Source organism: Sinocyclocheilus rhinocerous, unplaced genomic scaffold (genome assembly GCF_001515625.1).
Source record: "Sinocyclocheilus rhinocerous isolate Xijiao unplaced genomic scaffold, SAMN03320098_v1.1 scaffold1339, whole genome shotgun sequence".
NCBI lineage: Eukaryota > Metazoa > Chordata > Actinopteri > Cypriniformes > Cyprinidae > Sinocyclocheilus > Sinocyclocheilus rhinocerous.
Window position 1 is genome coordinate 635,268 of NW_015634830.1, and position 26,404 is coordinate 661,671.

At 35.1% G+C, this 26,404-nt stretch overlaps 1 protein-coding gene across 1 annotated transcript; it reads right to left on the bottom strand.

Annotated features, from left to right (window-relative positions):
* Positions 1 to 1,442: 1,442 nt before the first annotated feature.
* On the bottom strand, positions 1,443 to 25,415 carry LOC107746000 (parathyroid hormone 2 receptor-like). The gene is made up of 13 exons (XM_016560029.1): positions 25,133 to 25,415; positions 24,355 to 24,457; positions 17,973 to 18,083; positions 17,771 to 17,886; positions 17,412 to 17,509; positions 15,918 to 16,101; positions 13,986 to 14,139; positions 12,481 to 12,541; positions 12,299 to 12,365; positions 9,129 to 9,223; positions 5,256 to 5,394; positions 2,555 to 2,596; positions 1,443 to 2,400 (listed from the first exon to the last, which is right to left on the bottom strand). The coding sequence occupies exons 1-13, from the start codon at positions 25,184 to 25,186 to the stop codon at positions 1,843 to 1,845; spliced, it is 1,782 nt and encodes a 593-aa protein (XP_016415515.1). The 5' UTR covers positions 25,187 to 25,415; the 3' UTR covers positions 1,443 to 1,842.
* Positions 25,416 to 26,404: the final 989 nt, after the last annotated feature.

Genomic DNA, 26,404 nt, shown 5'->3' on the forward strand with positions numbered 1-26,404 from the left:
AAAGCTGATCCGATATTTACACGTGTCCTACTTCTTGCCTTATCGTTCCGCAGACTTTTTCCTCTTTTGTTTTTTATCCGCCATCTCTATCGTTCTGTCGCTCAGCTCGGCTAATGTCCGTCACATTCACTGAAAGCTCTCTCCTCCACATCACGAGTAGACACGCCCCTTATTGCTGATTGGCTACAAGTTTGTTTTGCTATTCGGCCCGAATCAGTTTTCTAAAGTGTTTTTGAAAAACCACATACCCTACCTTTAATGCAGATATTCAGGTATTCACTGGGACATGTACGAAGATCCCAGTGTCGTCTAATTTTTCAGCATGTCTTCAATAGTGTTTGTAGTTATTCAGATCAGATGTAACATGTTGTAACATATTTTTATTGTTTGTTTCGCATATGTTTAAGTGCATTTATTACACCTTTGAATGAAACATCAATGCACAATACATTTAAAACAATTTGAGAAAAACATTAACTGATCAATCACAGTAGAAAAATAGCTTGATGTAAAATTTGTACAATCAAAACATTCATGCCAAGCAACGTCCTACTGATTTTCTTGCTAAAGGTGTAATCAAATACTTAAATCACAAAGCAGAACTCTGAACTTTGGGTCGCATTCATGAAACACGAGCGGAATTAATATTTTGTGTAAATTTATTGGTGAAAATTAACAGCACGACATTTTACACAGATGGTTTTGCGAACAATTTTACAGACATAAAACACAAGCAGAACAAATTTGTTTAAATGATTTGTAAAACCATTCTTGCATAAACTGTAACCAAACTGACAACATTTACATAAGAACATGTTTTACGAAATATTTACGCAGAAATTCATTTCGCTTGTGTTTCATGAATGAGTCCCGCTGTTTGATTTCACCGAACGACATCATTTGATTGCAAAAAAATGACACAGCTTGACACTTGGTGAAGGAAATTTTGACACATACTTAATTCACCAAACTTAACGATGTAAACAATCTTATACGGCAGTGCGATGGCGCTAATTTCCAGCAAAAAATAGTGCAAATTTCAAAACAAATCTTTCTCCAAGGCCTAAAATAAGTGAAACCCGATGATCCCAACCAAATATTTTTTTTCATGCATTATACGACACGTATGGCCTCTTTGTTTGACTCATTTACTTTTCTTAAAGGAATAGTTTCACTGGAAAAAGCAATATTATGGATAATATTTTTTAATTTAAAAATATCATGGATTTGTTTCTTAAAAAAAGCTTTTTGCTTCACAAGATATTAATTGATAGGAGTTGTGTGGATTACTTGTGGATTATTGTGATGTTTTTATCAGCTGTTTGGACTCTCATTCTGACGGCACCCATTCACTGCAGATGATCCATTGGAGAGCAAGTGATGTAATGCTACATTTCTCCAAATCTGATGAAGAAGCAAACTCATCTACATCTTGAATGGGCTGAGGTTGAGTACATTTTCAGCAAATTTTCATTTTTGGGAAAAATATTCTTTTAAGACACGCTTTCGGTCTTATTGTGAATCAGTGCATGTCATTCCAAAGAAAAATGTTATTTATTCTTTGATTAAAACTTACTCTTCCAAGGTGAATTTCTTTTTACGCCGTTTTCACTTAGACCTTTATCACTTAGCATTATTGGATAACGCTAACAAATAGTCAAATAGCTATTTAGGCACTCTTTTAGCAAATTTAGCTCCATTCTGGTATATAACTCCAAATTTTTACATTCCAATCAATTCCCGAAGAATAAAATCGAACATCCTGTTTCAATTGTAAATACGTTGCATTACAGAAGTAAAATGGGTTGCAAACGGCAATTCGCGTTAAACGAAGTCTGCGTTTTAAAGTTCTTCCTCGTCCTCTTGATCCAAACTGTTGTACCTCACTGATGAAGAATCCTTCAGTGATATTTTATCAGTGCACTTGGAGATTTCCGTAGTGGTGACGTCATCAGGACAACATCTGACATCATCAGAATCCGTGTGGGATGAGCTTTGTCCGCTCTCTTCGAAACAGATGCTGAGGGCTTCCTGTCGTACGGTGATGTGGTTAACGCCTTTGAGCGTGATGTCGTCGATGTGTTTGGCCTCCTCTTCGATTTCCTCTGGAATGGAAGGCGGTAGGCTCTCGATGTCCGAGTTGCTGAAGATGTAACCAGGCAGAGTGGTGTGTATTTGCGAGCTGTGTGCGAGCGAGCCGATGCTGGGCCGAGCGGCGCAGTGGTACACCCTGCTGGTGAGGAGGGCGGAACTGCGGGTCACCGAGGTCAGCTGGGACTGGACACTGGCGCCGCTGCTGTTCAGGACCGTCCCATAGCGGTAGTTGGCCAAAACAACGGGATCTTTCCAGTCAGATGCAAGTGTCCTGCGGATCCAGGTCTTCCGGATTTCTGTCTGGACCTGGGAGAGAACAATGAAGAGCAAAAATGAATGTTGTGCGCTGACCTTCTACAAAACCTTTGAAAGGTTGAGAGAAAATGAATAATCACTTTGAATGCGAACTTTTCTGAGGTGGCAGTATTTGAAATATGAATGCTGTTCAACCCACACTTACCTCTCCATTGCAGAAGCAGTAGATAATGGACACAAAAAATCCCTGAAAGAGAGCGAAAACAACAGTGAGAAGGACAAGTGGACAGAAAACCTCAACAACACACACAATATAATATCACAAGTGAGAGAAAGTTTCTTGCCAAACTTGTTAATTATTAATTTTGCTCTTTTCTGTACTTTTTTTAAAAAACCTTTTATTTCTGGTTTGATAGTTTTATTTATTATTAAATATATTTATTATATTTTCCCCCCAATTAAAAAAAAAAAAAATTATAAAAATATATTATTAGAATAATAAAATTATCAAATGTCATAACATATAAAATCATCATAAAAATATCAAAAATATAAAAATTATCAGAAGTATCAAAAACATATAACATGAAAATATCATAATTATCATAAAAATAAAAATATAATTTAAAATACCAAAAACAAAAGTACCATGAAAAACGATGAAAAGTTTTGTAAAAATAGAAAAATATCACAAGTAACATAAACATATAAACATATTATTAAAGTAATATGAAATCATTGCAGTATCATAAAAAATATCAAAAGTATCATATCAAAATATAAATTAAAAATAATTGGCTTCACTTTTATATAGTGAAAGGAATAGGAGATGCGTTGTCCATCTTTTTTTACAGTCTATGGTTCACACAGTTTCATTTAGCTCCCATCGAGTTAAAAACACAAATAAATGCACAGCCATTTGCACTCTGTATCGAAAACATACATGAACATGCTGTTGCACCTCTGATAACTTTTTAAGGCTTATTTTGCGGCGGTTATATAAGCCTTTTGACGGGTTGTGTCATGATGATGTAAAAACGGTTATACCAAAGACTATAGAATACCCAAGACATGTCACTCCTATAGTTTTGAATGGGGAAAAATGCAAAACTCAATATGGCCGCTAAATCGCAGAAAGCCCCGTCTTCTGAATGAAAGAGCCAATCGCTAATCGGTAAAGTCAGCGCGTCACTGCAGCTGCCGTTAGAAGTCCCGGTTGCTATATAAACAGTCAGTGTTCTGAGACGTGCTCTTAGGACTGCGCATGCGCACTGGCTGCTCTAGCCTGAAAAATAAGCTTTTTATAACGCTATTTGAGCAAAAGAAACAACATTTATGACACAGTTGTTGTCAGATTTCTTTGGTGATTTCAAATATGAAATTGAATCCTAAGCTTAGTGAACAGTTTTGGAGAATTTGATGTTTCCCCATTCAAAGAGATAGGAGCTGCACTTGCATGCCCGAGAGGCGTTTCAAAGATGGCCGCCGAGTGACATGACTTGTCTTAAAGAGACTTTGGTTATACTCACTAAGTGAATGAATCGAGTTTGTGCCGAAATCTTATTAAAAAAGCAAAAACAAACACTCTCCTTCGATTCATGAACGTTTCTCTCAGATAATGTACGCAATCTCACAATCTGAAGAGTCTGTCATAGCAAATCAACACATGCTGTTGTGAATAATTAAGCGAAGTCTTCTCATAGGATAAGAACACGCAGTCTCATGAATAATTTAATAGACACCGATGCGTCAGAGATGTACTATAGTCCATTGCCGCGTCACAAATTGTGACGTCAACACGATATAGATTTTAAACTCGGAAGATGAAAATAGCGCAAAAAAGCTTAAAATTAACCAGTTTTCTTTCTATGATGTGCAACACAAACACCTCCGCTAAAATGTCAGAAAAAGTAGACCCTTTAAAGCGTCATGGCAGAGCATTGAAGTCGACTAGTCGGTGCAACCCCTAATATATACATATATATATATAAATAAATATATATATATATATATAAATATTAATCTTGTTGGCTTTTATTTTACAGGAAAGACTTCTGATGGATCTCATCATCAACTTTTAATTTAACTTATTTTATTTAAATTAATTTTAACTTTTCACTTTATTTATTTAAAGCTTTTATTTCACAGTAATGACAGAAAATCAAATAATGAAAGCTTTTGCTGCACCTCACCACCAACTATCTAAATAGTTTAAATGAATTTATTTTCACTTTAATTTTACAGGAAAGGCAGAGAAGCAAAGAAAAAAGCATCTCAGCATCAACTTTTAATTTTTTGTAATTTATTTTAGCTTTTATTTCACAGGACAGACAGAAAAACAAAGAAAAGCTTCTGACACACACCAGCTCCAACTTTAAATTTAACAGATTTTAAAACATTTATTTTAACTTGTATTTCAGAGGCAGAAAATCAAAGAAGAAAAGCTTCTGATACATCTCAGCACCAATTTTTTATTTATTTAAATTAAATTAAATGTATTTTAACTGAAAACCAACAAAAGTAAAAGCTTCTGGTGAACCTCAGCACCAATTTTTAATTTTCATTTTATTTTAACTTTTATTTCACAGTAAAGACAGAAAACCAAAGACCAAAAAGCTTCGATGCACCTCAGCACAAACTTTTAATTTTAGTTTAGTTTTTTTATCTATTCAATTATTTCATTAATTGTTTTTTTTTATTATCTCCCATAATTTATTTCCTGTGTGCTGTTATTCATTTCCCATCGTCTACAGATAAGCTGCAAAACGCTTCCGAAAAATGAAAGCACAGTTATTTATCACGCCAGCAGAGCAAATTAAACCGAAATGCAAAGGGTCACATCATTATACTAAACGTTATCACATCACATTAGTGAGTATTTATTGAGAGGGGAAACAGTAAGTCACCTGGAATGAGTTGAAGAAGAGTTCACAGTACATGCGCAGCTCCCAGCCGACACCTGTGAACGTGTGCGGCATTCCCACAAACACGATGTAGTGGACACCGAAAACAAGAACCAGAACCAACGTGGACTTAGCCAGCTTCCTGTACACACACAGATACATTTTCTGTCTGTAAATATTTAAATATTACACCACACTTTATTCACAGTTATTAAATCCACATCTATATAAAGAAATAATTAACACGTGGCTCTTACAAACAGGCTACTTCAAATTGTAAGGTTTGTTGAGAATTTTTTCCACCTAGCAACCCCCCAAAACAACCACCCAGAACACCATAGCAGCCTAGGGTGGCACTCAGAACACCCTAGAAACAATCCCAAAACACCATACCAACCACTCAGAACACCACAAAAACCACCAGAACACCATTGAAACCACTCAGAACACTATAGGAACCTTGTACACCTAAATACCACCCAGAACACCATAGCAACCCCTCAGAACACCCCAAAAACTACTCAGAACACCGTAGCATCCACTCAGAACACCCCAAAAACTACTCAGAACAATACAGCGTCCACTCAGAACACCCCAGAAACTACTCAGAACACCCCAAAAACTACTCAGAACACCGTAGCATCCACTCAGAACACCCCAAAAACTACTCAGAACACCAAAGCGTCCAATCAGAACAACCCAAAAACTACTGAGAACACTATAGCATCCGCATCCACTCAGAACACCCTAAAAACTACTCAGAACACCAAAGCGTCCACTCAGAACAGCCCAAAAACTACTCAGAACACTATAGCATCCGCATCCACTCAGAACAGCCCAAAAACTACTCAGAACACTATAGCATCCGCATCCACTCAGAACACCCCAAAAACTACTCAGAACACCAAAGCGTCCACTCAGAACACCCCAAAAACTACTCAGAACACCAAAGCGTCCACTCAGAACACCCCAAAAACTACTCAGAACACTATAGCATCCGCATCCACTCAGAACACCCTAAAAACCACTCAGAACACTGTAGCATCCACTCAGAGTCAGAACACCCTAGAAACCACCCAAAACACCCTAGAAACCACCCAAAACACCCTAAAAACCACCAGAACACACTATAAACCATTCAGAACACCCTAGGAACCACCAGAACACCCTAGCAACCACCCACAAACACAATGTAGTGGACGCCAAAACCAGAACACATTTTCCTATCCCTATTTTCAACCTTACCATGCTTAATTAAAATCGCTTAATTCAAGTTCAGAGCATCAGTCCGACTCTCATTAAGAGTAAAATGCGACTGTGTCCGTTCATCCGTAACGTCTTTAATGGCATTCATTGCCTGGATTAAATTTCTCTCGAGGTTATCAAACTCCTGTAGGTTTAAAACACTCTCAGCAGCAGTTCTAACACTTTCACACATGATTTAGGATATATTATATACCTATTAAGGGAGTTGAGCCATACATTTGGTTTTATCTTTACAAATAGTCTTTGTCTTTGGACCAAAATATAGTGTCTTAAAAAAGAATAAAATTGTGTTAATTAATTATTTTTTGTTGGTAAAGCTAAAATGGCAATTTGGCTGACAAGAAACAATAAAACACTCCTTAATGGGGGTACTGATCCTTTACAGATGCTTAAAGTGCCCCTATTATGCAATTTTTAAGGTTGCTAATATTGTTTTATGAGTCTCCTAAAACAGGTTTACATGCATGCAAGGTCAAAAAACATGTTCATTTTCTCAGAAAATAGATTTAATTTTACCTCATTTCTAAATGATTCGTAAACGACTCGTGCGAAGCAGTTCAAAGAATCAGTCTCTCTAAACCCCTCCTTTTCCGTGAGCCCTCACTGCTGTGATTGGTCAGATGGCGCAGTCCTTTGTGATTGGTCCAGAGCCGTAGAGAGATTGGCTCCGGATTGGTCTACCGCGTAAAGCGCGTGCCGGAAACGAAACGCCCATTGCCATGACGGAATGACAGCCCTGGAGACTTGTCAATACATAGAAAAGATGGTATGGATTGTACCTTCCCAAATCAAGCCGGAGTCTGATGATGAAACGGTTGAACTGGCTGATCGACAAAAACGGTTCCGGTGCCTAAACAGTGCCTGAACCGATACTTATTAAAATAAATAAATAAATAAAAATTCTACAAAAATGATGGATTGGCCATTAGCACTATAAACACATGATGTCTGTTTCATTCATACTGGACGCCAGAGGGCGCCCTCACACAGAAAATTCACATATCCAGTCACAGAAGTAGCGGAACTCCTTACCCTCCAGGAAATCCCTTATGTTTTTTTTTTTTTCAGTCTATGGGATAAAGGCATGCTATTATAGCTGTAACGGAGTAAACAGAACATATAAACGTTTTGAATGATAAAACAAAGACAATAAACACTCGACTGCGACAATATAGTTTATCTGTGTTATTCAAGCCATCTCTGGTATTTTCATAATAATTAAGTATATTTATAATCTATTGCTAATCGATGTATTCTTTTTAAAGTAGACTATGGAACATATTTTCTGCCTCATTCTGTGACAAGAAGCCACATCAGATCACAAAAGGAAGCATTTGACTGGTGTTGTGGAGTAAAAAGGTTATAATGTTCTCTTTTGTTGGACAACAGGTTTAGAAATGTGAATACAAGGGAGGTTTAGCTTTAGGCATTTTAATTTAAGCATGTTTAGCTTAGTTAACGGAAGGCTACCTGCTGCCATCAGAGCAAGAGTAATTACTGTATTCACGCGCTCCTCGGATGCTCTCATTTCCCGAGCTGTGCTTTTAAGTCGGAATGTGAAAACAACATGGACACTCTCGCTACTACAAAGATGTGTTGGATTTGTATTATTAGAGCTTTCCGACTTGAGTTCATGGGGCATTTTCTCTGTCGGGAAATTATTTTGTGCCGGAGATGATGCTTCTTACATCTGTTTCAGAGAACCAGAGGACAAATATTTCAATCGATCGCTCAGGCATGGCACCGAAATGAGCCACCGAAATCTGCGTTCTGATTCAGTTCTAGTACATACCGTTCTAGTACATGCGGTTTCGGTACCCAACCCTAGTGGTAATTATAAGATGTGATAAAACAAATTTATTCTCACAGCGTAGGATACAGCGTCTTCTCGACATGATGTTAACCACACGGAAATTGTACTGTTTGTGGGCGGGCAAGGTGGCGACGTAGAACGTGGACAGACATTATGCAAATGTGTTACTTCGTGACGTAGAGCCGTAACAGAATAAGATTCGAATTCCTGACGACTCGTTTAGGCGATTGCGAGCCGACTCTTTTTTTTTTGATAGACAATAACTTTATTTATCGTGCACTGTCGGCTTCACAACTTTGCATATAGTTTATGTTCACATACAGCTGCATGACACACTGCATGAAAGGTAATATTCGAAAAGGCATGATAGGGGCACTTTAAGGCTTTGATAAAAAGTGGGTTAGTTTTGGAGTATAAGTTCTATGAATTAATAAATGACATTGACATTGACTTTTTTCTTTGTGGGGTACTGAAAGTATTTTATGTCAACCCTGTGAAGATTTTTATGCATATGTGTATATATAGCCTTAATATGTATACGTAGGCAGTCTAAATGCATTTACAATATGTATCTATATGTATATTTATAACTGTTTGTAAATAAGAGTTTTAAAAGTCTCTCTGTATTTCTCTCACTCAGCCTTTCAAAGCTTTTCCACCCTCTGGAAAATTACAGTCGTCTCCTGGATATCTCAGCAATGATGTCCAATCACTCCACCGTGCCGAAAACAACCACAAGAACACAGGCAAACATAATCCAGTCACGGCACGGCATAACAATAAATTCATGCACTCACCTGTACTGTTTACGCGTGTCGTAACGCCCTGCATTCGTTTCTCGGATCTTCGTGGCCAGAACACGTATGATATTTACAAAAAGAAAAAAATTCAGCTGCAAGAAAGAAGGAAACAAGGATTCGTTTAAAATTATGTTGTTTCATCATTCATTTGACTTAAGGGTCAAACACATTCGATAAAGATGTAAAATAATATATGTTTATAATATACATCATCAAAAATACTATTTATTAAACAATACTAATACTATTAAGACACTTAATATATAAATATATATATAGCTTTTTAAAAATACATTACATATATAAAATAAAAATATTTCAAAATATATTTTATATATATTACATTATTAAAATTACATAATATTATATTTTACATAATATATTTAAAATAATTTTCCCGTTGGACAACATAATCTCCATTATAAAAAATGTGGACGGTCTAAAAATAATGAAATAATAATCAATTAATAATTATGACAGTCCCTCAGACAGTCCCTTCTATAATTACACAATTTTAGTAATATTTTTTTAAATTACTGAGATAGAATTAGATCAAGAAAACAAATAGGTAAATATTACTTTTGAAAAGAAAATTTTTATTGTTGTGTCGTTTTCCAGTCAAGCTGTTATTTTGTCAAATTGGGCAAAAAGTGTGAAAATATTATTTAATTGTTTGTGTTTAGGGACAGCTATAAAATAACCATTAGCAGGACAATTAAGCAATTTTATTCCAATAGTGTTTAAAATGTAATTTCCACTCTAGACATTAACCGAGATGTGGCAGAAATGACAAAATTCTCCTTTTGGACAATTTTAATAAATTAGTGCGATTGAGAAAAAGTGCAAAAAGTTCCCTAGTTTAACTGATAAAATGCTAATTTCATTCTGCTTATATTTTTTCGCTTGGGAATTATTCTGTCAATGCGTGATGAGCTTCTTTCGCATCTGAGCCGTGAAAGTTCCAACAGGTTTACATATTCCGCTTTACTCTATTTAGACATCATGATCAATACACCATAGAAATTGTTAGTCATGAGCGCTTGTGCGCAAATTGATCCACGTTTGTTAAGTCCTAATTTATATATATTTATATGTTTTGCTGACAGGCAGCAAGGACAAAAAAACATTTGCATTTCTGTCGCATAATTACAGCTCTCCTGGTGCACAACGGTCCAGATGTTCTTGAAATAGGAGCTCCATTACTATGGGAAGCGCTCATGCTCGGCAAAGCTGATAATTAACAGCATAATTTTTCCGTCTGCCCATCCAGCAGATAAATATATGCATGCAACCGCTAACTGGTCAATCACATTCAGTTGCATCACGTCAACAAACGACAGCATGCTGCTATCCAAATCGACCCTTTGACACACTGGATTATGGGACTTTGACAAGCTCTTTCAGCGCGTATCATGTTCAGAGCACGGGGTCGAATTCGGGGTTAATGGGAAGACAGCTGCATCTCTTAACAACTGCTTTGATGGCGCTTTCCACCAATAGCCTACGGTGCAATTTGGCGGCCCATGAGGCACCAGTCCCATGTTTTGCAATGAGAACTGTTAGATAGACTATTATACAACATACAATTAACCCAAAATGAGTAGTTAGTTTTAAACTTCTCAAATTTTTCTAGCCCACCATCCTGAAAATGGTTGTTTTGGCTTGTCCCATCGCAGACGTCTTGACCTTCTCGACTGAATCCATCAACTAAATCTTTTTGTCTAAATCTGCTCATTTCATCGTAGTAAAATAATTGATAAAGTCCTGTCATAATGTATTGTTTCAGACTAGTGTCAAGTTAAGACAAGTCCAGTCAAGTCACCTTTATTTCTATAGCGCTTTATCCAGTACAGTTTGTTTCAAAGCTGCTTCACAGTAATAAACAGGAAAACAGCTGAATCAATTATGGAAACCCAGTTGTCGAGGCAATTAAAAAGACAATAGTGTCATTATTTAGCTCAAGTCAGTTCAAAATAATATAAACAGATTCATAACAGAGTAACAAGAGTTGTAAATTTTATCTAAAGTTAGTTGTTTGGGGCCAAATTTTGACTTGATAGTTATTGGTAAACATATATTTCACATAAATTGAAGAAAAATATTTTTTCTTATAATAACTTTTAAGATTTCAAGCATATTTTTAAAAGGCGATTTCACAAAATGATTTTTTTTCCCCACTTCAGTAGCACTTAGATACACCAAACTTAGCAGTTTTATTCCCATCTATATTCTGAAGGTTTTTACTGAGGGGTTTGTTCATATATCATCTGTCTGATTTTGTAACATAACATATTAAGAAATATCCAAAATACCCTCTGTAAAAACTGTTCAATCTAATATGTCAACAAAATGAAAGAGAATTTTGAAACAGACTTTAAACAATGTTCAGGTTTCTGTTCTGGAAATGTATTCAAATTGGTGCATATTTAATTAGATATTGGCTCATTTGCATATTTCAACAGAAAGATTTCTAGAAAACTTGAAAAAAAAAAAAGTTTGCAATTCTTGGTCATATCTATTAGTTGCATTCTTACCATATTCACCTTAGTTATTGACACATTTTAATGACCAAAACATTCCTTAAAATTGTGACACTTAGGAAGTGACATCAATTGCATGTCAGGAAGTAAATTGTAGTGTTGACTGTATTGGCCAAGCTCAAGCATTCAACTTAATTGTTTACCAATAACTATCAATCAACATTTGGTCTTAAACTAGCAAGCCACTGCTTAATACTTTAGGTAAAATTCACTACCCTGCTACTTACAAACATGTTTTTATTTATTTATTTATTTTATCCTTTGAATCTGATACTTAATTTATAAGTATACACGCACACACACACACACACACACACGTATATATGTATATATATGTATATATATAAAATCAGGTTTTTGTTTTGTATACCATGCATGAAATGTATGTTATTGTTAACTAAAACTAAAAGTACTAAAATATATATATATTAGATTAAAAACTTAAGTTGAAATACTAAAATTACTAAAAAATAAAATAAAAACAAATCAATTCCAAATAGAAATATTAAATCAAAATTCAAAATATTAATAAATACTATAATGGTGTATCAATAATATTACAACAACAACACTCAATGTGTCTAACACTTTAGTTTCTGTTTGTTGGTAAACTGCCAACCAACTCACCCCAATTGCTGTCAGTATCGGAACTTGGTAAATCCATTTAATATTGCCTGCGCTCAACTCCCAACACCTTAGGGAGAAAGACCGAAATCTTATATTACATTTGATATATAGAACAGCTTGTGTGTCTCTCTCTCTCTGACTTTTACCTTACTGAGAATCTGGATCACGTACGGGAAACTCACCTTACATCCACCAGCGTTGCCCTGACGACAGCCCAGGTTGATACAAAGAGAGCGGGAACACCTGCGGTCACACAAATTAGAAAATGACAAGATTTATCAACTGTAATGCAGCATACAAGCACAGAAGCATGTCCGACACTTGTCACAAACTCACCGGAACAACACAATTTTCTATTTGTTTGATTTTGAACCGATGAGATCCGACAAGTCAAAAGCTTCCCGAAAGTCTCCTTGAACCTCCTGATCATAAATTAAATGTAAAGTCTATAGTTTCTGCACTGACACAAATAAAACTGAAGGTTTCTGAACACTCACCTGCCATTGGTCAAAAAAACAAACAAAAAAACAGTTCCACCCTAATCTCACACTATTTAAAAAATAATAAAATAATAATAATATCTATTTTTAAATAAAATTCTTAAATGTTTTTTCAATCATATACAAAAAAAAAAAAATATCATTACACAAACATATATGATTAGAGTGTTTAAAATAATATTCATATGCATAAAATTATAAATATTATATATATTTTAAATATATAAATAAAAACAAAAATGAAATAATACATTATTATACATTTTATGTAATATATGCCATATTCTGATAAAAAATATCATTACACATATATATATACCTTGTCTATAGCCTCTTATATCACAGGTTATTGCTTCAATTTTCTTTTATCACAAAAACATGCTTTGCAGAGAAATACTGATGGTTTATTTACAGCTGCCACAGCGCATTATATAGAGATAGTATTTTAATATTGAGAAAATTACACTTCGACTTTCAGATATTAATGATCTGGCTGTAAAAACCACGCTGAGAGTAAAAATCAGTGGGCACTGATTTATGATGATGTGTCTCCCTAAACACAGAGTTTATTCATTATGAAAAAGCCAAAAATAGACCTCAGCAAACAAGTTGCAGCGAAATGTTTTTGATCTGATGTTTCAGAGTGCTTGAATATGAAAGTTTAACCCTCATTAGGTGGCTACTCTACCGCAAACACATTGATGCCAGGAACATTAATTATGCATTATTGATTATGATGACACATTAATATGTTCGGAAGATCAATATGTTGCTTAAGTAATGCATATTATAAATGACTTTGAAGTTGTTACTTCTATGTCATTGGTCTGTTTAAAGTAGGACAAACATGTTTGGGCTTCTCTGTCATTCAGTTTTCAACAAAGTATCTAACAATGCGGGAACCTTCCCAAAAGTATTTGCACTTCAAAGGTGTCTGTTTAGCTTGCCTGGCAAGTATTATGCATCAAACATAAAGTATGAATAAATAAGGCTTCAGGTAAGTGTTGCTGCCTCAAAGGACACCAAAACAATTCGACTGAGATTCTTGAAGGCAGATGTAACACAAGCCTCAGATGAGAATTATCATAACAAGCTGTGAAATTGGTTAGGTTACGTCTGGGCAGGGTAAAATAAACAATGTTTAAAAACAAAATCAAATACTGATTGATCTAAACATGTGCACGTACCCCACCCTATGAGAGTGAAACCCCAAAGATATTTGGAGTCAGAGAAGAACGCCATGAAAATGAGATTGTGAAGGTACAGGCCCTCCACTAGGATCCAGTAGTAGTTAGTTGCCAGGAAATAAATGAAGAATAGGACTGTGATCTTGCACCCAACCTGAAAGTACAAACAACGCTGGCTTCAGCCAATCAGGATTCTCAAACCGTGATCATTCAGCCAATCACAGCAGAACCATTCATTGTCATGCAGCCCTTTAGTTGGAATGAATGTATTTACAAGATGAATGTGCATGAATTCCACCACAATGGCATATTTAACAGTCGGAAACTCTTGGGAGATTGTCAGTAAAAAACACTGGTCATGGGAGAAAAATATTGGGAATACAAATAATTGTACAGTATATTGTAGAAACTTGTTTTCGCTACTGAATACAAACAAATAACATACTTTTTATCACACAATTCTGACCTTTTTCTCTGAACTGTGAAATATAAACTCACAATTGTGAGAAATAAAGTCAGAATTGCGAGATATTAATTAGAAATTGCGAGTTATAAAGTCCAATTCAGATGAAAAAATGTCAGCTCACAATTCTGACGTTTTCTTACAATTGCGAGTTTATATCTTGCAATTCTGACTTTATAACTTGCAACTTCGAATTTATGTCTCAATTCAGAGAAAAAAGTCAGAATTGTGAGATGAAAAGTCGCAATTTCCTATTTTATTTTTTGTTCAGTGGTGGAAACAAGCTTCTATAGTACTTTTGAGTCCTGACCACACCGTTTTTAATATTTTGGCGTGAACAGTCATGGTCATTGATATTGTCACTACGATTTATTGTTGTTAAGGTCCAGCCACATTAGCAAAATAAGCGAAATAACGTTAGCCTTATAACCTTATTGTTAATGTAGCAATGTATGAAGCAGATTTCTGTTATTCAACATGGTAAATTTGCTTCAACAACTTGCAAAATTTGTGAAAGGAAATCTTTCGCCCTAACGCGAAATTCCTGATCGTGTAGATTCCAATTGAAATGACTGGATTTTGCTCATGAAAATTTGACGACTAGCGGTAAATGTGGCCGCAATTTAAATGTTAACCTCACTAACAAAATTACTAGCAACAATGTTAACTGATGAAAAGTTTTTCGATTTCATCAACAACAACAAAGGCGTAAAAAAAACGCATTGTGATTATCAGTAAACTATTTTAATTAAAACATACTGTTGCCGAAAATATGCTGAAAAATTTACACATTAAAACATTAACAATGCACTAACAATATTTTTAGAAAAAATATTTTCTACTTTTATTTTCCCAAGAAAAAAACGAAAATTAAAACTCGTACAATTTAATTTATATATTACATGTACAAATAATTAGCATTTTGTGTACTGTTGATAAAAAAAAATCAAAGTTCATCAGAAAAATAGTGCTAATATAGTCATAGTGCTAATATATGTCATAACATGAGGTGACTGGATTGTAGGACAAAAAATACATAAATAAATAAAATAAGTTTCCCATCATTCCCAGTAGCTCAACAGGAATGGTAAAATACACCGATGCAATATTAAATCCACATTTGCTGCACTCTTCATTTTGCTGCATTAGTCCTGAAAGCCCCCTACCTTTATCTTAAAGAGAATAGAAAGAAATGTACGTTCAATTTCAATCACTTGAACACAATACAGTTTACTTTAATACATTTCAAACATTGCAATTTATTGTTAAAGCCTGTGCAGCGCAAGAATGAATAAATCTTTGATGACCAAGAACACTCAACCCATATCAATGGAGAGAAAAGTTAACTTAATTTAAGTTAACTAAAGGTAATTAAAGTAATTTTAGCCAAAACTAGTTCAGCTGAGAAAAAAAAAATTGATCATTAAACCTGGCCGGGTTAATCGACGTAGCTCATTCACTGCACTCACATACTGAGTCTTGTCAAGAGGGGAAATGGAGACGGTGCTGATGTTGTCCATTAGCATGGTGTCGTACTCCTGTAGCACGCCATTAGCATACACCACTCTATCTTTCACGAAGATGCTGACAGCACGCAGCATGAAAGACACAAAGAGGTGCATGTGGATGTAGTTTCTGGTGCAGTGGAGACGCCTGGGAGAGAAAAAGAGAGAAAATTTCAGCTAATCACAGGGGAATCGTGTCAATTTTGTCCTTTATCCCCCTCAAACCGGCATGAATAACTGTCATTTCTGCCACATTTCAAATCACCGTTCATTCTGTGATGGTTGTGGAAATTAAATTTAGAATATTTATGGAATAAAAAGGCAATTTTTTTGTCTTGCTAAGGCTAATATCCAGTCTGTTCACAAATGACATATCTCATATTTCATCTCAAACTCTTAATTGACATAGTTGTCTTCTTGGGAATCTAAATAAACAAAATAAATAAATACATACATACATAAACAAACAAACAAACAAACAAACAAACAAACAAACAAACAAACAAACAAATAAATAAATTGTTTGTTGTGATGGATTTTTTTTCTTTTTTTAGAAATTGAAATAAATTATTTGCAAAAAAAATATTGAAATACGTTATGTTTATTTCACTCTGTTTATATTATCAATTTAATAATTAATACTTTTATGATGGATTTTCATATTTAAAGATTGAAAGTCTGGGACTAAAAAGGTGTATGGCAATAAAATAACATCATATGCATAAATGACATTTGAAAAGTAACAAAAATAAAAAACAAGTATGGTAAAAAAAAGTTTTCAAAGACAGTTTTGAGTTGACCTTCATATTAGTGTTGTTTTAGTATCATTATTATAATTACACTGTTAATATTTTGAATTTAGATAATAGATTTTATTATTAGATTTTTTCTGTTTTTAATTTGAATTTTAGTTAATTTTTATGTCATTTTAATTGTAAGTTTTCCTTTTTAGTTTTAGTTTATTTACATTTAGTTCTTTTACTACTTCAACTTTAAACTAAACAAAATGAGAAATGTTGCCCTGTCAACTAGCTGAATATTTTTTTATATATTTTATTTTATTTTATTTCAGTTAATGTTTATTTTATTTCAAGTAATTAATTTGTTTGTGGTATTAGTTTTGCTACGTTTGTTAAAAAATATATAATAATAATTATGCATAAATGTGGACCCAACAACATCCTTCACAATTAGAAAAAGTAAAGTACAAGTCGTTCAGTTATAGCAGCAACTCATTGGGGAACTCTCCAGCTAATTTAATGTCTGAAGGTCTTTAACGATGAACATCTAAGACTGTCTGAATCATCCTGCTTGAGTCCCTCAACAGCAGCCACTTGTGTGGAACAAGTTCAATTTGTTTGCTTGCTGTGCAACTTCATAATGAATACATGGAATTATTAGTGTTTCTTTAACTTGCTGTGTGGGACCAAAATCTGCTGGGAACGGATGTTCAATTACCGAAAATATCCAATGATGAAAATGGCGACCAGCAGCGAGCTGAAGGACACAGCGTAGCCAACTGTGTACATGATGTGCAGCCGCTCAAAAAAATCCCTCTGGAAACACAACAACACCTGTGTCATCTCAAAGAATGCAACTCGACATCCTAAACGTTTCCAAAAACTTTTCACTTAATAAACCAGTGGCATTTGAATCTATATTAGCAGCTTCACGGCTTGCGATAAGACTTAACGTTTGAAGACACCAACCCAACTACATCTCATTGGCCCGTTGTTATCAAAAAGTAACTCTTGAATGATTTCGAAACTTGTCAATAAGACACCACAAACTCTTTCAGCCTGTTTAATTGGACGTACTTTGCCTTTTTCAATGCCTGGAGCCAAGAAGCGCAGACAGTCTGAATAATTGACCCAAGTTCTGTTCCCCACCGATACCCACGACCCATTCAAGTCGCACTGACGGTATACAAATCCTAAGAAAACGAAGAAACAGAACAATTTGACTAGATGCTGTTGTAAAGAAACTGGTGAAATTTGATCAAATAAGTTTTGCAAGTACCGTTGTGGTTGAAGTCGTACACATAGCTGGGACACGGCACTTTGGTGACTGTTCCTGGGGAACCTCGAGGCCAGCAAACCAACCCGTCCCATCCAGGAGAACAGACCTCATCTGTGTACAAAACCACAATCACACTTTATGGAAATGCAATCTGTGAGTCTGGAAGTTAGGATTCCTGTCGGAAGAAAATCACAGATGAAACTGCTTTAACATCTCAGTTGTTTCTCCTAGCACTGAAACTAAATAGAGAGCAAATTGATTGAACATTTTCTGCTGCTATATTCTGGTTCTGGCTCCAATTTCCCTGAACGACTCCATTTCATTAATGGTTCCATTAACAATGCTTTTAGTACTTTTGAGGAAGAAATCCCAAAAAAATGAACAGAAATCCAATTCCACTGCCAAATAATAAAATAATTGTAATAGTAACATTTAAATTTATGCATAGCAGATGCCTTTATTATTGTAAGAGCCAAAATATTCATACAATACAATGCTAAGTTTATTAGACAACTAGATTAGCAAGCAAACTAGAAAAGATGAGAAATGCAGATCAGAAATCAAGTAAATATGTACAGAGAAATAATACATATTAGTGCTGTCAAACGATTAATCGCATCCAAAAACAAAAGTTTTTGTTTACATAATATATGTGTGTGTGTGTGTACTGTGTATATTTATTATGTATATATAAATACACACACATGCATGTATATATTTAAGAAAAGTATGTTTTGTTTATATATAAAATGTTAGTATTTATATATAATATAAATTATACTTGAATATAAAAAAATATATATATATATATATATATACATACATGTAAATAGTTTTCAAAATATATACATGTATGTTTGTATATTTATATATACATAATAAATATACACAGTACACACACATATATTATGTAAACAAAAACTTTTGTTTTGGATGCGATTAATCGTGATTAATCGTTTGACAGCACTAATACATATGTATATTGCCTTCTTAACCTTCTTAAGTCTCAGATACCACACATGCTTCTCGAAAATATCTCAACAATATCAGATTTGTCAGCAGTCAGAGAGAATATCATCATATGACATAATTTCATCAACTTCTTCCAGAAGTAATGATCTGAACTCTATAGCGCTATATGCTATGTGCTATGCTATATTGTTCATAAATGAGCAAATTTTCAAAAATGTCCAAAAAAAGTTCTTTTTATCTTCACAATCTCCATTAAAAAAAACTCAAAATGGTGTATGATTTGTTGGAATCAACCAAAAAATAAAGTCAAATACTTAACTAAACTTAAAAAAGACAAGTTAACAGTTTGAATCTGTCTGACAAGTTCAAATTGTTTGAATTTGAATCGAATCTGTAATCTTTATCCCCGGCCCTATTCTGGATGACATTGTGGATAGTATCATGAACAGAAGAAATTCATTCTGTATGTTTCATTGCTGGTCCGTTTCTCACTCAAAAATAAACCTAATTAAAACTGTTAAGAGTCCATTGGGGAATGTCTAGTGTAATTATAGTTTCTTTAGTAACAGACGGTAACAGGGTCATCTGAAGTGAGACTTGACATCTCATGCTATCAGACTTTATAATTGTGACAATAATGCTTTCATCGAAGCATAAAAGCTATATTTGCCTCAGCAATTTTCACACATTTTCCAACATGACAACTAACTAAGCTCCAATACAAAAGATGCATTATTAATCAAACAAATCGCACTTCTCTGCATTTGAAAACAGAACGATTTCAAGAAAATGAAGAAGAATATAAATTATAATCTTGCAAAGTGAACATGAAAGGAATATCCTCAAAGCCCATGGCGACATGAACATTTTATCTTCCTCAAGGCTCATTGATTCGGCGCCTTTGTAAGTCTTCATTCTAAGAGCAAGTATTCCGCCAACCATTGAATAAACCCCCGCAGATCGATGTGTGAAAAGGGCAGAGTCTCTGTATGGAAGCACCACACCAACCGGTCAGTTCCTTGAATGGAGAGGAGAGGGTCCGCATTGCTAAAAGTGCATGATGCTATTTGGAAACTTTATTCAGAGTGAATGAATCAGCGCAGCTCATTTCAACCTGGTGGTTTGCTGATGACGGTTGAAAGAAAGAGCATCAACAAACTTTGTCTGTGCAGTATATCTATTTGTAGATTCCAACGCTCATCAGGTTGAGATGTCACCATGTTGTCTTTCACACTTGAACATTTATTGATTTTTCGGTCCTGACTTAATAAACAAACCATTTTCAGTATGATGGAGAATGTTTTCTTTTTTATACATACATATACACATAGGGTGAATTTGGGTAAATTGGGTCACTTTTTGCCAATTAGTTGACTGGGAAAAAATGTCCTAACTAACCTTAATTCAGCTCTATGTATAAAACAAACAGAACTGTAATATCAGAACCCACACATGATAAATTATATTTAGAGTATCTTGAATATTCTGAGAATGTTCTGAGAGTTGCCATGGCAAATGAAATTTCAGCATTCGACAACTTGATGCAAATGACAATGGCTACACTCTAATTAACTCTAATAACCAATATTAGCAAATGTTGTCAAACAAAGGAGAGGTCTTTTGTATAGCCTTTATGTTTACCGTGCCTTTGAGCAGCACAAATGGATATTTGGATATTTGTGAGCAGCACAAATATCCAAATGAAAAGAAAATGACTGTAAATATAAACCTTAGACAAAAGCAATTTTACAGCAGGTTTAAAATGTATTTTAAAATGTATAACATCTGGTGGGAGCCTTATAATTGGGTTAGGAAATAAAATGGCCTACAATTGTGAAAGACATATACGGTTTATGCAATCAGGTCCTTGAATATGATTAACTGAGCATAGTTTCAAGAGCACTTATCCACCTCATTTTTAACGTAAGAGCGGATGCAAATGTGCGAGGCTTCCAGTGTTTGCTTCCAGTTATTTTATCTGTACAAAAACTGGTTTTGATATGGTGCAAATAGTTTTACCGTTTGCTGCACTTTGTTATTCTTAGTTATAAACCAATGAATCAGAAGTCTCGAACATTCAAAGAAAATATTTACTCCAGCTTACTTCTGTGTTGTAAAAAGTGGTTAATATGTGTTGGTAATATGTGTTCTTGTGGTTCAGTGGTAAAGCATTGCGTTAGCAGCACAAAAGATCAAGGGTTCAATTCCCAGGGAACATACATACTGGTAAAAAGAAATGCACTGTAAGTCGCGTCTGCTAAATGCACATTATTATTATTTTTTTTTTTATATTCCAGCCACACTGTGTCTGTTCAGTTTGGTATCGCTTGTCTGCATTTTTGGTGACTCTTTCTGCAAGGTTCATAGTTAAGCCAATAGGTGGCGACACTAACCTCAGCTAAATCATTCCAAATTGATTCATTAATTCGAACAAGTGTCGACTGAGTCAATAGGTGGGTTTACATAGGTTTAAAAGTCCAATCTGAATGAAAATGCTCCATGTAATCACCTCAATCGGAATAAAAATGCCCAAAATGCCCGAAATTTTAATCGGGTTGAAAACCGAAAGTTGGAAAGTTTTGCGTGTGTGCAATGATGTAGAAATGTCGTAATGACGCATGATGCATGGAACGAGCCGCTGTCGTTGTTGTTGAATATAATAAATGACTGTCTTGTCGATCTAAAATTCTCTTTACACTCATCGTCTGTGAAGTGGTGCAGGATAACGTTGTGCCACAAGTGCTTGCTACAAACTCTCATCTGCAGATGTCTTGTTTTGGGTCCGGGAATGGCTGTTTTTACCGCTAGATTAATATAAGCATCATTGCACAAAGCTTCATGCTGCCGTTTCTTAATTAGGACCTGAAATAGATAAATAAGTCCGCTTTTTAAAACAAAGAAAAGGAGGATGGTTAGCATGCAAACACAGTGGGAAACTCTTTATATTTGTGCAGTGTGCGCATGTCAAAATATTAAAGGGGTCATATGATGCTTTTTTAAAGATCATTATTTTGTGTATTTGGTGTAACAGAATATGTTGACATGCTTTAATATTCAAAAAACACGACATATAAACGTGCACATCAATGCAACCACTTTATTTAGTGTTCTTGTAAATACTATGTTCGGATTCATAAAATCATTCCGATTGAAACAAAAAGTGTCCATGTAAACGTGGCTAATGAGTCATTCACTCAACCGATTCATTCAAAAACATGATTCATCGAAGAATGAACATGGGTCTTGTGGTTGAGTCAATGAATCATTCGAAACAGTTCAATCTGGTTTCTCTTATTTTAAACAAGGTTGAAATTCTTACACCACACAGCAACGACATAATTTCCTTCATTTATAAACAAAGATGAAGGTAATATTTTTGTGATGCTATACACTACAGCGTTCTATGCAGATCAGGAACTTGCTGGATTTTGTAAATGGACGGCGTCTACAGCTCATAGTGTGCGAGAACCTGTAAGTCAAACTGTGTTTTTGGAAAATAGTTTTCTTAAAGATTTGGGGAAAAACACTTTATCAAGGAAATGTTGCGAACATTGTTATGTCTCAAGCACAATTTAATCAACATTCAATTCTTGTTTATTGAACTGTTGTATAAAAGCAGCTTTGGAACCCAGTTGTAAATAAAAAATGATTGGAGTATGTTTTACAGGAAAACTTCTACTTAAGTCTTTCTACTTAAACATTTCACATTTGATTCAGTGTTACTTGACATTTCTTTGTAACCATTTTGCAGAAACTCAAATTTCTTGCTCTCTGAAATTATTAAATTTTTACACAAACACATTGACATCGGTGTATTTTGTATTCACAAAATCTGTTAGCACGCCATTTGTGCTTGTTGGATTTGAAAATATTCATCTGTGTTGGATATTACACTGGCATGTGCCAGATTATTAGCTGATAAGAACATTTTGTTGAATAAACTGCATGAAATAGCAAGATTCCAGCTCAGAATATCTATAATCCTGTGCATCTGACTGGAAGTATCTCGATTCACAGGAGCCTTTATAGTTCAGTGATTATTTAGTAATCGATGCGCGGAGCCATCACTGAGTTTCTTGTTTCTGTGATGATTCACATGTGCTTGAATCATCTTCAAGTTCTTAAATCACACCTTCCTCAGCATCCTAATTCAGAATTACGCAGGTGAACCTCTCGCAATCTTAATTTGGTATGCCTGGTCGCACAATCAGCTAACACACGGTTAATGCGAGGACCAACACGTGTAAATGAGGAAGAAGAAATAGCAGGAAAATTGGAAGAAAAACAATAAATGTGCGTCAGCTTCTGTAAACAGCAGGGTGACTCACAAGCCGCACTACACCATTAATCTGTGACATAACGAACTCCCATCAGAGTACAAAAGGATTGGATTGGATGTACATAAGTGGAGTATTTTTGCTGTGGCACATCCGAAAGCAATTGCACTTCAAAAGTTTCATTTTGCAGCCTTTATTATTGGAGTAGATTTTACAAGAAAATCCTATTTCAGTCTTTTTTTCTTCAAAATGTCATGTTTAATTCAATGTGTCGTTCCTTTGTAATGATTTATGAACTCATAGCAACTTCTGAGTGAAAAATGTTAACTAAATTAAGTAAGTGTTAAGTAAATCCTACACCAGTGAATTCTTGCTCCTGTTGGGATTCAAACCCACAACGTTTTGGTTACCAATCCAGCTTTTTAACAACATACACCCAGCTTGCATTTAAGATGGAAAACTGTCACTTTAATGTCTGTCAAAAAAAAAATCTATCGAATTGGATCAAACAGAATGGAGCCTGCAGGTGTTGTTATAATTAAACGAGGCCAACTAGAAAAGCGGCAAATCCATCACAGCTGAGATCGATATCATGCATCAAATTAAATGCAAAGCCGACACATTTTCATTAGTGCCATCATTTGGACTTCACTGTGTGTATATGCTGAGATGCTTATATGAGTGGGTAGATATAGACATTACATGACTGTTAGGTAATTCAGTGTCTAAATAAATCCTCAAAGCAGAGAGACCAAAGGCACTTGGACACGAGCAAGAGACATTCAAGCTCAGAAACCACATGAACCAACCAAAGATGTGAGATTCTTCAGCTGAAACGGATCTTGGATCTCTCTGGTGGCAGATTTTGACAGATAAATCCTCTAAGCAGATTCTAGTGTCACATTCTGTTCCACGGATTATGCGTCAGATGTGAATTCACATGTAAAAGGCTTTTAAACTAATGAACAAATGAACTAATGACATAAATGTGTTTTAGTGTGAGTCACTTTCATCTTGATCCCCCCCATTTCTATCAGTTATGCAAATGATCTATCCTCTCGGGCTCCACTGAACATCACAATAGAGGGAAAAAGGTTCAGAGGACCAAACAGAATCCACAGGTAAGGTCTTACCGGCAGGACTGTGTTCGGAGATGTTCTGAAGGCACTGCAGTTTGATGTCGTACAGCAGGAGAACTTGTTCCTGAGCTGTTAATCCCACTTCAGGGTCCACATGCTGCCCGGAGACAAATACAGACATATTGATTGTCTGACAGCTTGACATGCTTATTTTAGATTTGATTAGAAACCATCCAATCAGATGATTTGGAGGTGTCATGCAGATTTAAAGCCACCAGCAGACCTTCAAGCTTCATTGTTAATTAGAAAAACATGAAGATCATCAAAAGAGATTTGCATGTTTGCTTGCAGTTACATTACAATTTGTCATTTGTCAAACAAAACAACACTAAATCCAACAATCCAGCCCTCAGATTTAGCAATATGCCAAATATTTCTTCAACATTTAATACAATTATGTCATATTTACAAATTAACCCCATTCACAACATCTGACTTTACATGACCTTACAATGTTGGTCAGCTTGCCTTAAAATGATTTATGAGGTAAAATCTAAATCAACTGGTTTATCTAAGTCAAAAAAAATATTATTTAAAGTTAATGAATCTACGTTAGGTTATGTCGCTAAAAGTGATTTTAAGAGTTAAATAAGATAAGAAGTTTTCACAATGAACCTGATAGGAAGCTAAACATTTAGATCTGTCAGAGTTATTAAGTCAAACGTTAAAATAATTAATAGCCTAAGTGTTTTGGGCTTCACATTTAAATACAAACATTAAGCTGAGGTGAAAAGAGAATGAAAAATTGCAACAAATTGTTCGTTCATTTTACCTGTGCTTCGACGGAAGTACCAAGCAAAAATATCCACAGTACTATAATCCACATTTTGGACGGTTTCAGAGCGTTTAAAATACTTGTGTATGTAAATTGGCTGTATATGCTCAGGTGATGTGTTCAGTGTTTTCTCAGTGTGTAAAGCTCAGTGTGCTCCGTTCCTGCACCTCCGGTGGTTTTATCCAGCTCCATTTGCACTGAACTCAGCATCTGCTGAAAGCGAAGTGAATTGAATATCACCACCTACAGCAGAAATAGTCCTTCAGACAAACGAGAGAGATGGTGCATCTCTGCGCAATCCACTGGTGGGGTGGAACCCCCTCTTCAAATGACTACGCAAAATTCAAATGAATAACTTTACATAAACACAACTGCACTCAGCAGCAGTATTTTTTTTTATTTAATTTTGTTTATCTGGAACTTGCCAAAAAAAAATTCTTAAATAAATCAAGAGTTAGGCCTACTTGGAAAAAAATATGAATAGAAATAGTGTTAACAATCAAATTATATAAATAAATAAAAAATGAGGGGGGGGATGGGGCACCACTGGCAGACGAGCCACGAGCACTTTAATTATATGTTCTACATTTCATGTATTTATGTAACACATATTCTAAATACATTTAGAATAAACAATAACTGCTGTACAAGGAGTACAAAAAACAAATCGTTCTCTGTGTGCTAGATCGGAGCCAGTTTCTTGTTCTCCTCATAACTGAGAAACTTATTTCTGATGTATACACATTTGATGTGTTCACATTTCACAAGATCCATTTCAGCTGTCACAAGCTGAGGGTGAATCTTAAGGCTTGCGTACATCCTTAGTAGAGGACTGATGCCGTTTTTCTCACAACTGAATACTGAGTCACACGCCACACTCGAGGCCAACGCTTCATGTGAAAATCGCCTGTCCAGTTTAGCCAGCAGAGACTCAGTCCACCACATTTTTATTCGCGGGTTTATTAAAAAATACAACGAATTTCCATAATTCATTTAACTTGCTAAAGCGGGAAAATAATGAAGAGAGTCCTCTCATGAAGCCTATCGCAACAAGTTAAGAATCATGATGAGTTGCGGCTCGCCAGGATGGGGCTTAAATATCATAGAAATTAATTTAGCCCAAAACGTACTTATTCTATCCACCAAAATAATAAGATAATACAAATAAAATGAGAAAATATTATTGAATTTTTATATTTTATTCATAGCTCAGACAAAATCATGATTGGCCCTCGTCTGGGGGCAGTGACCCCCCCCCCCCCTCCCCAT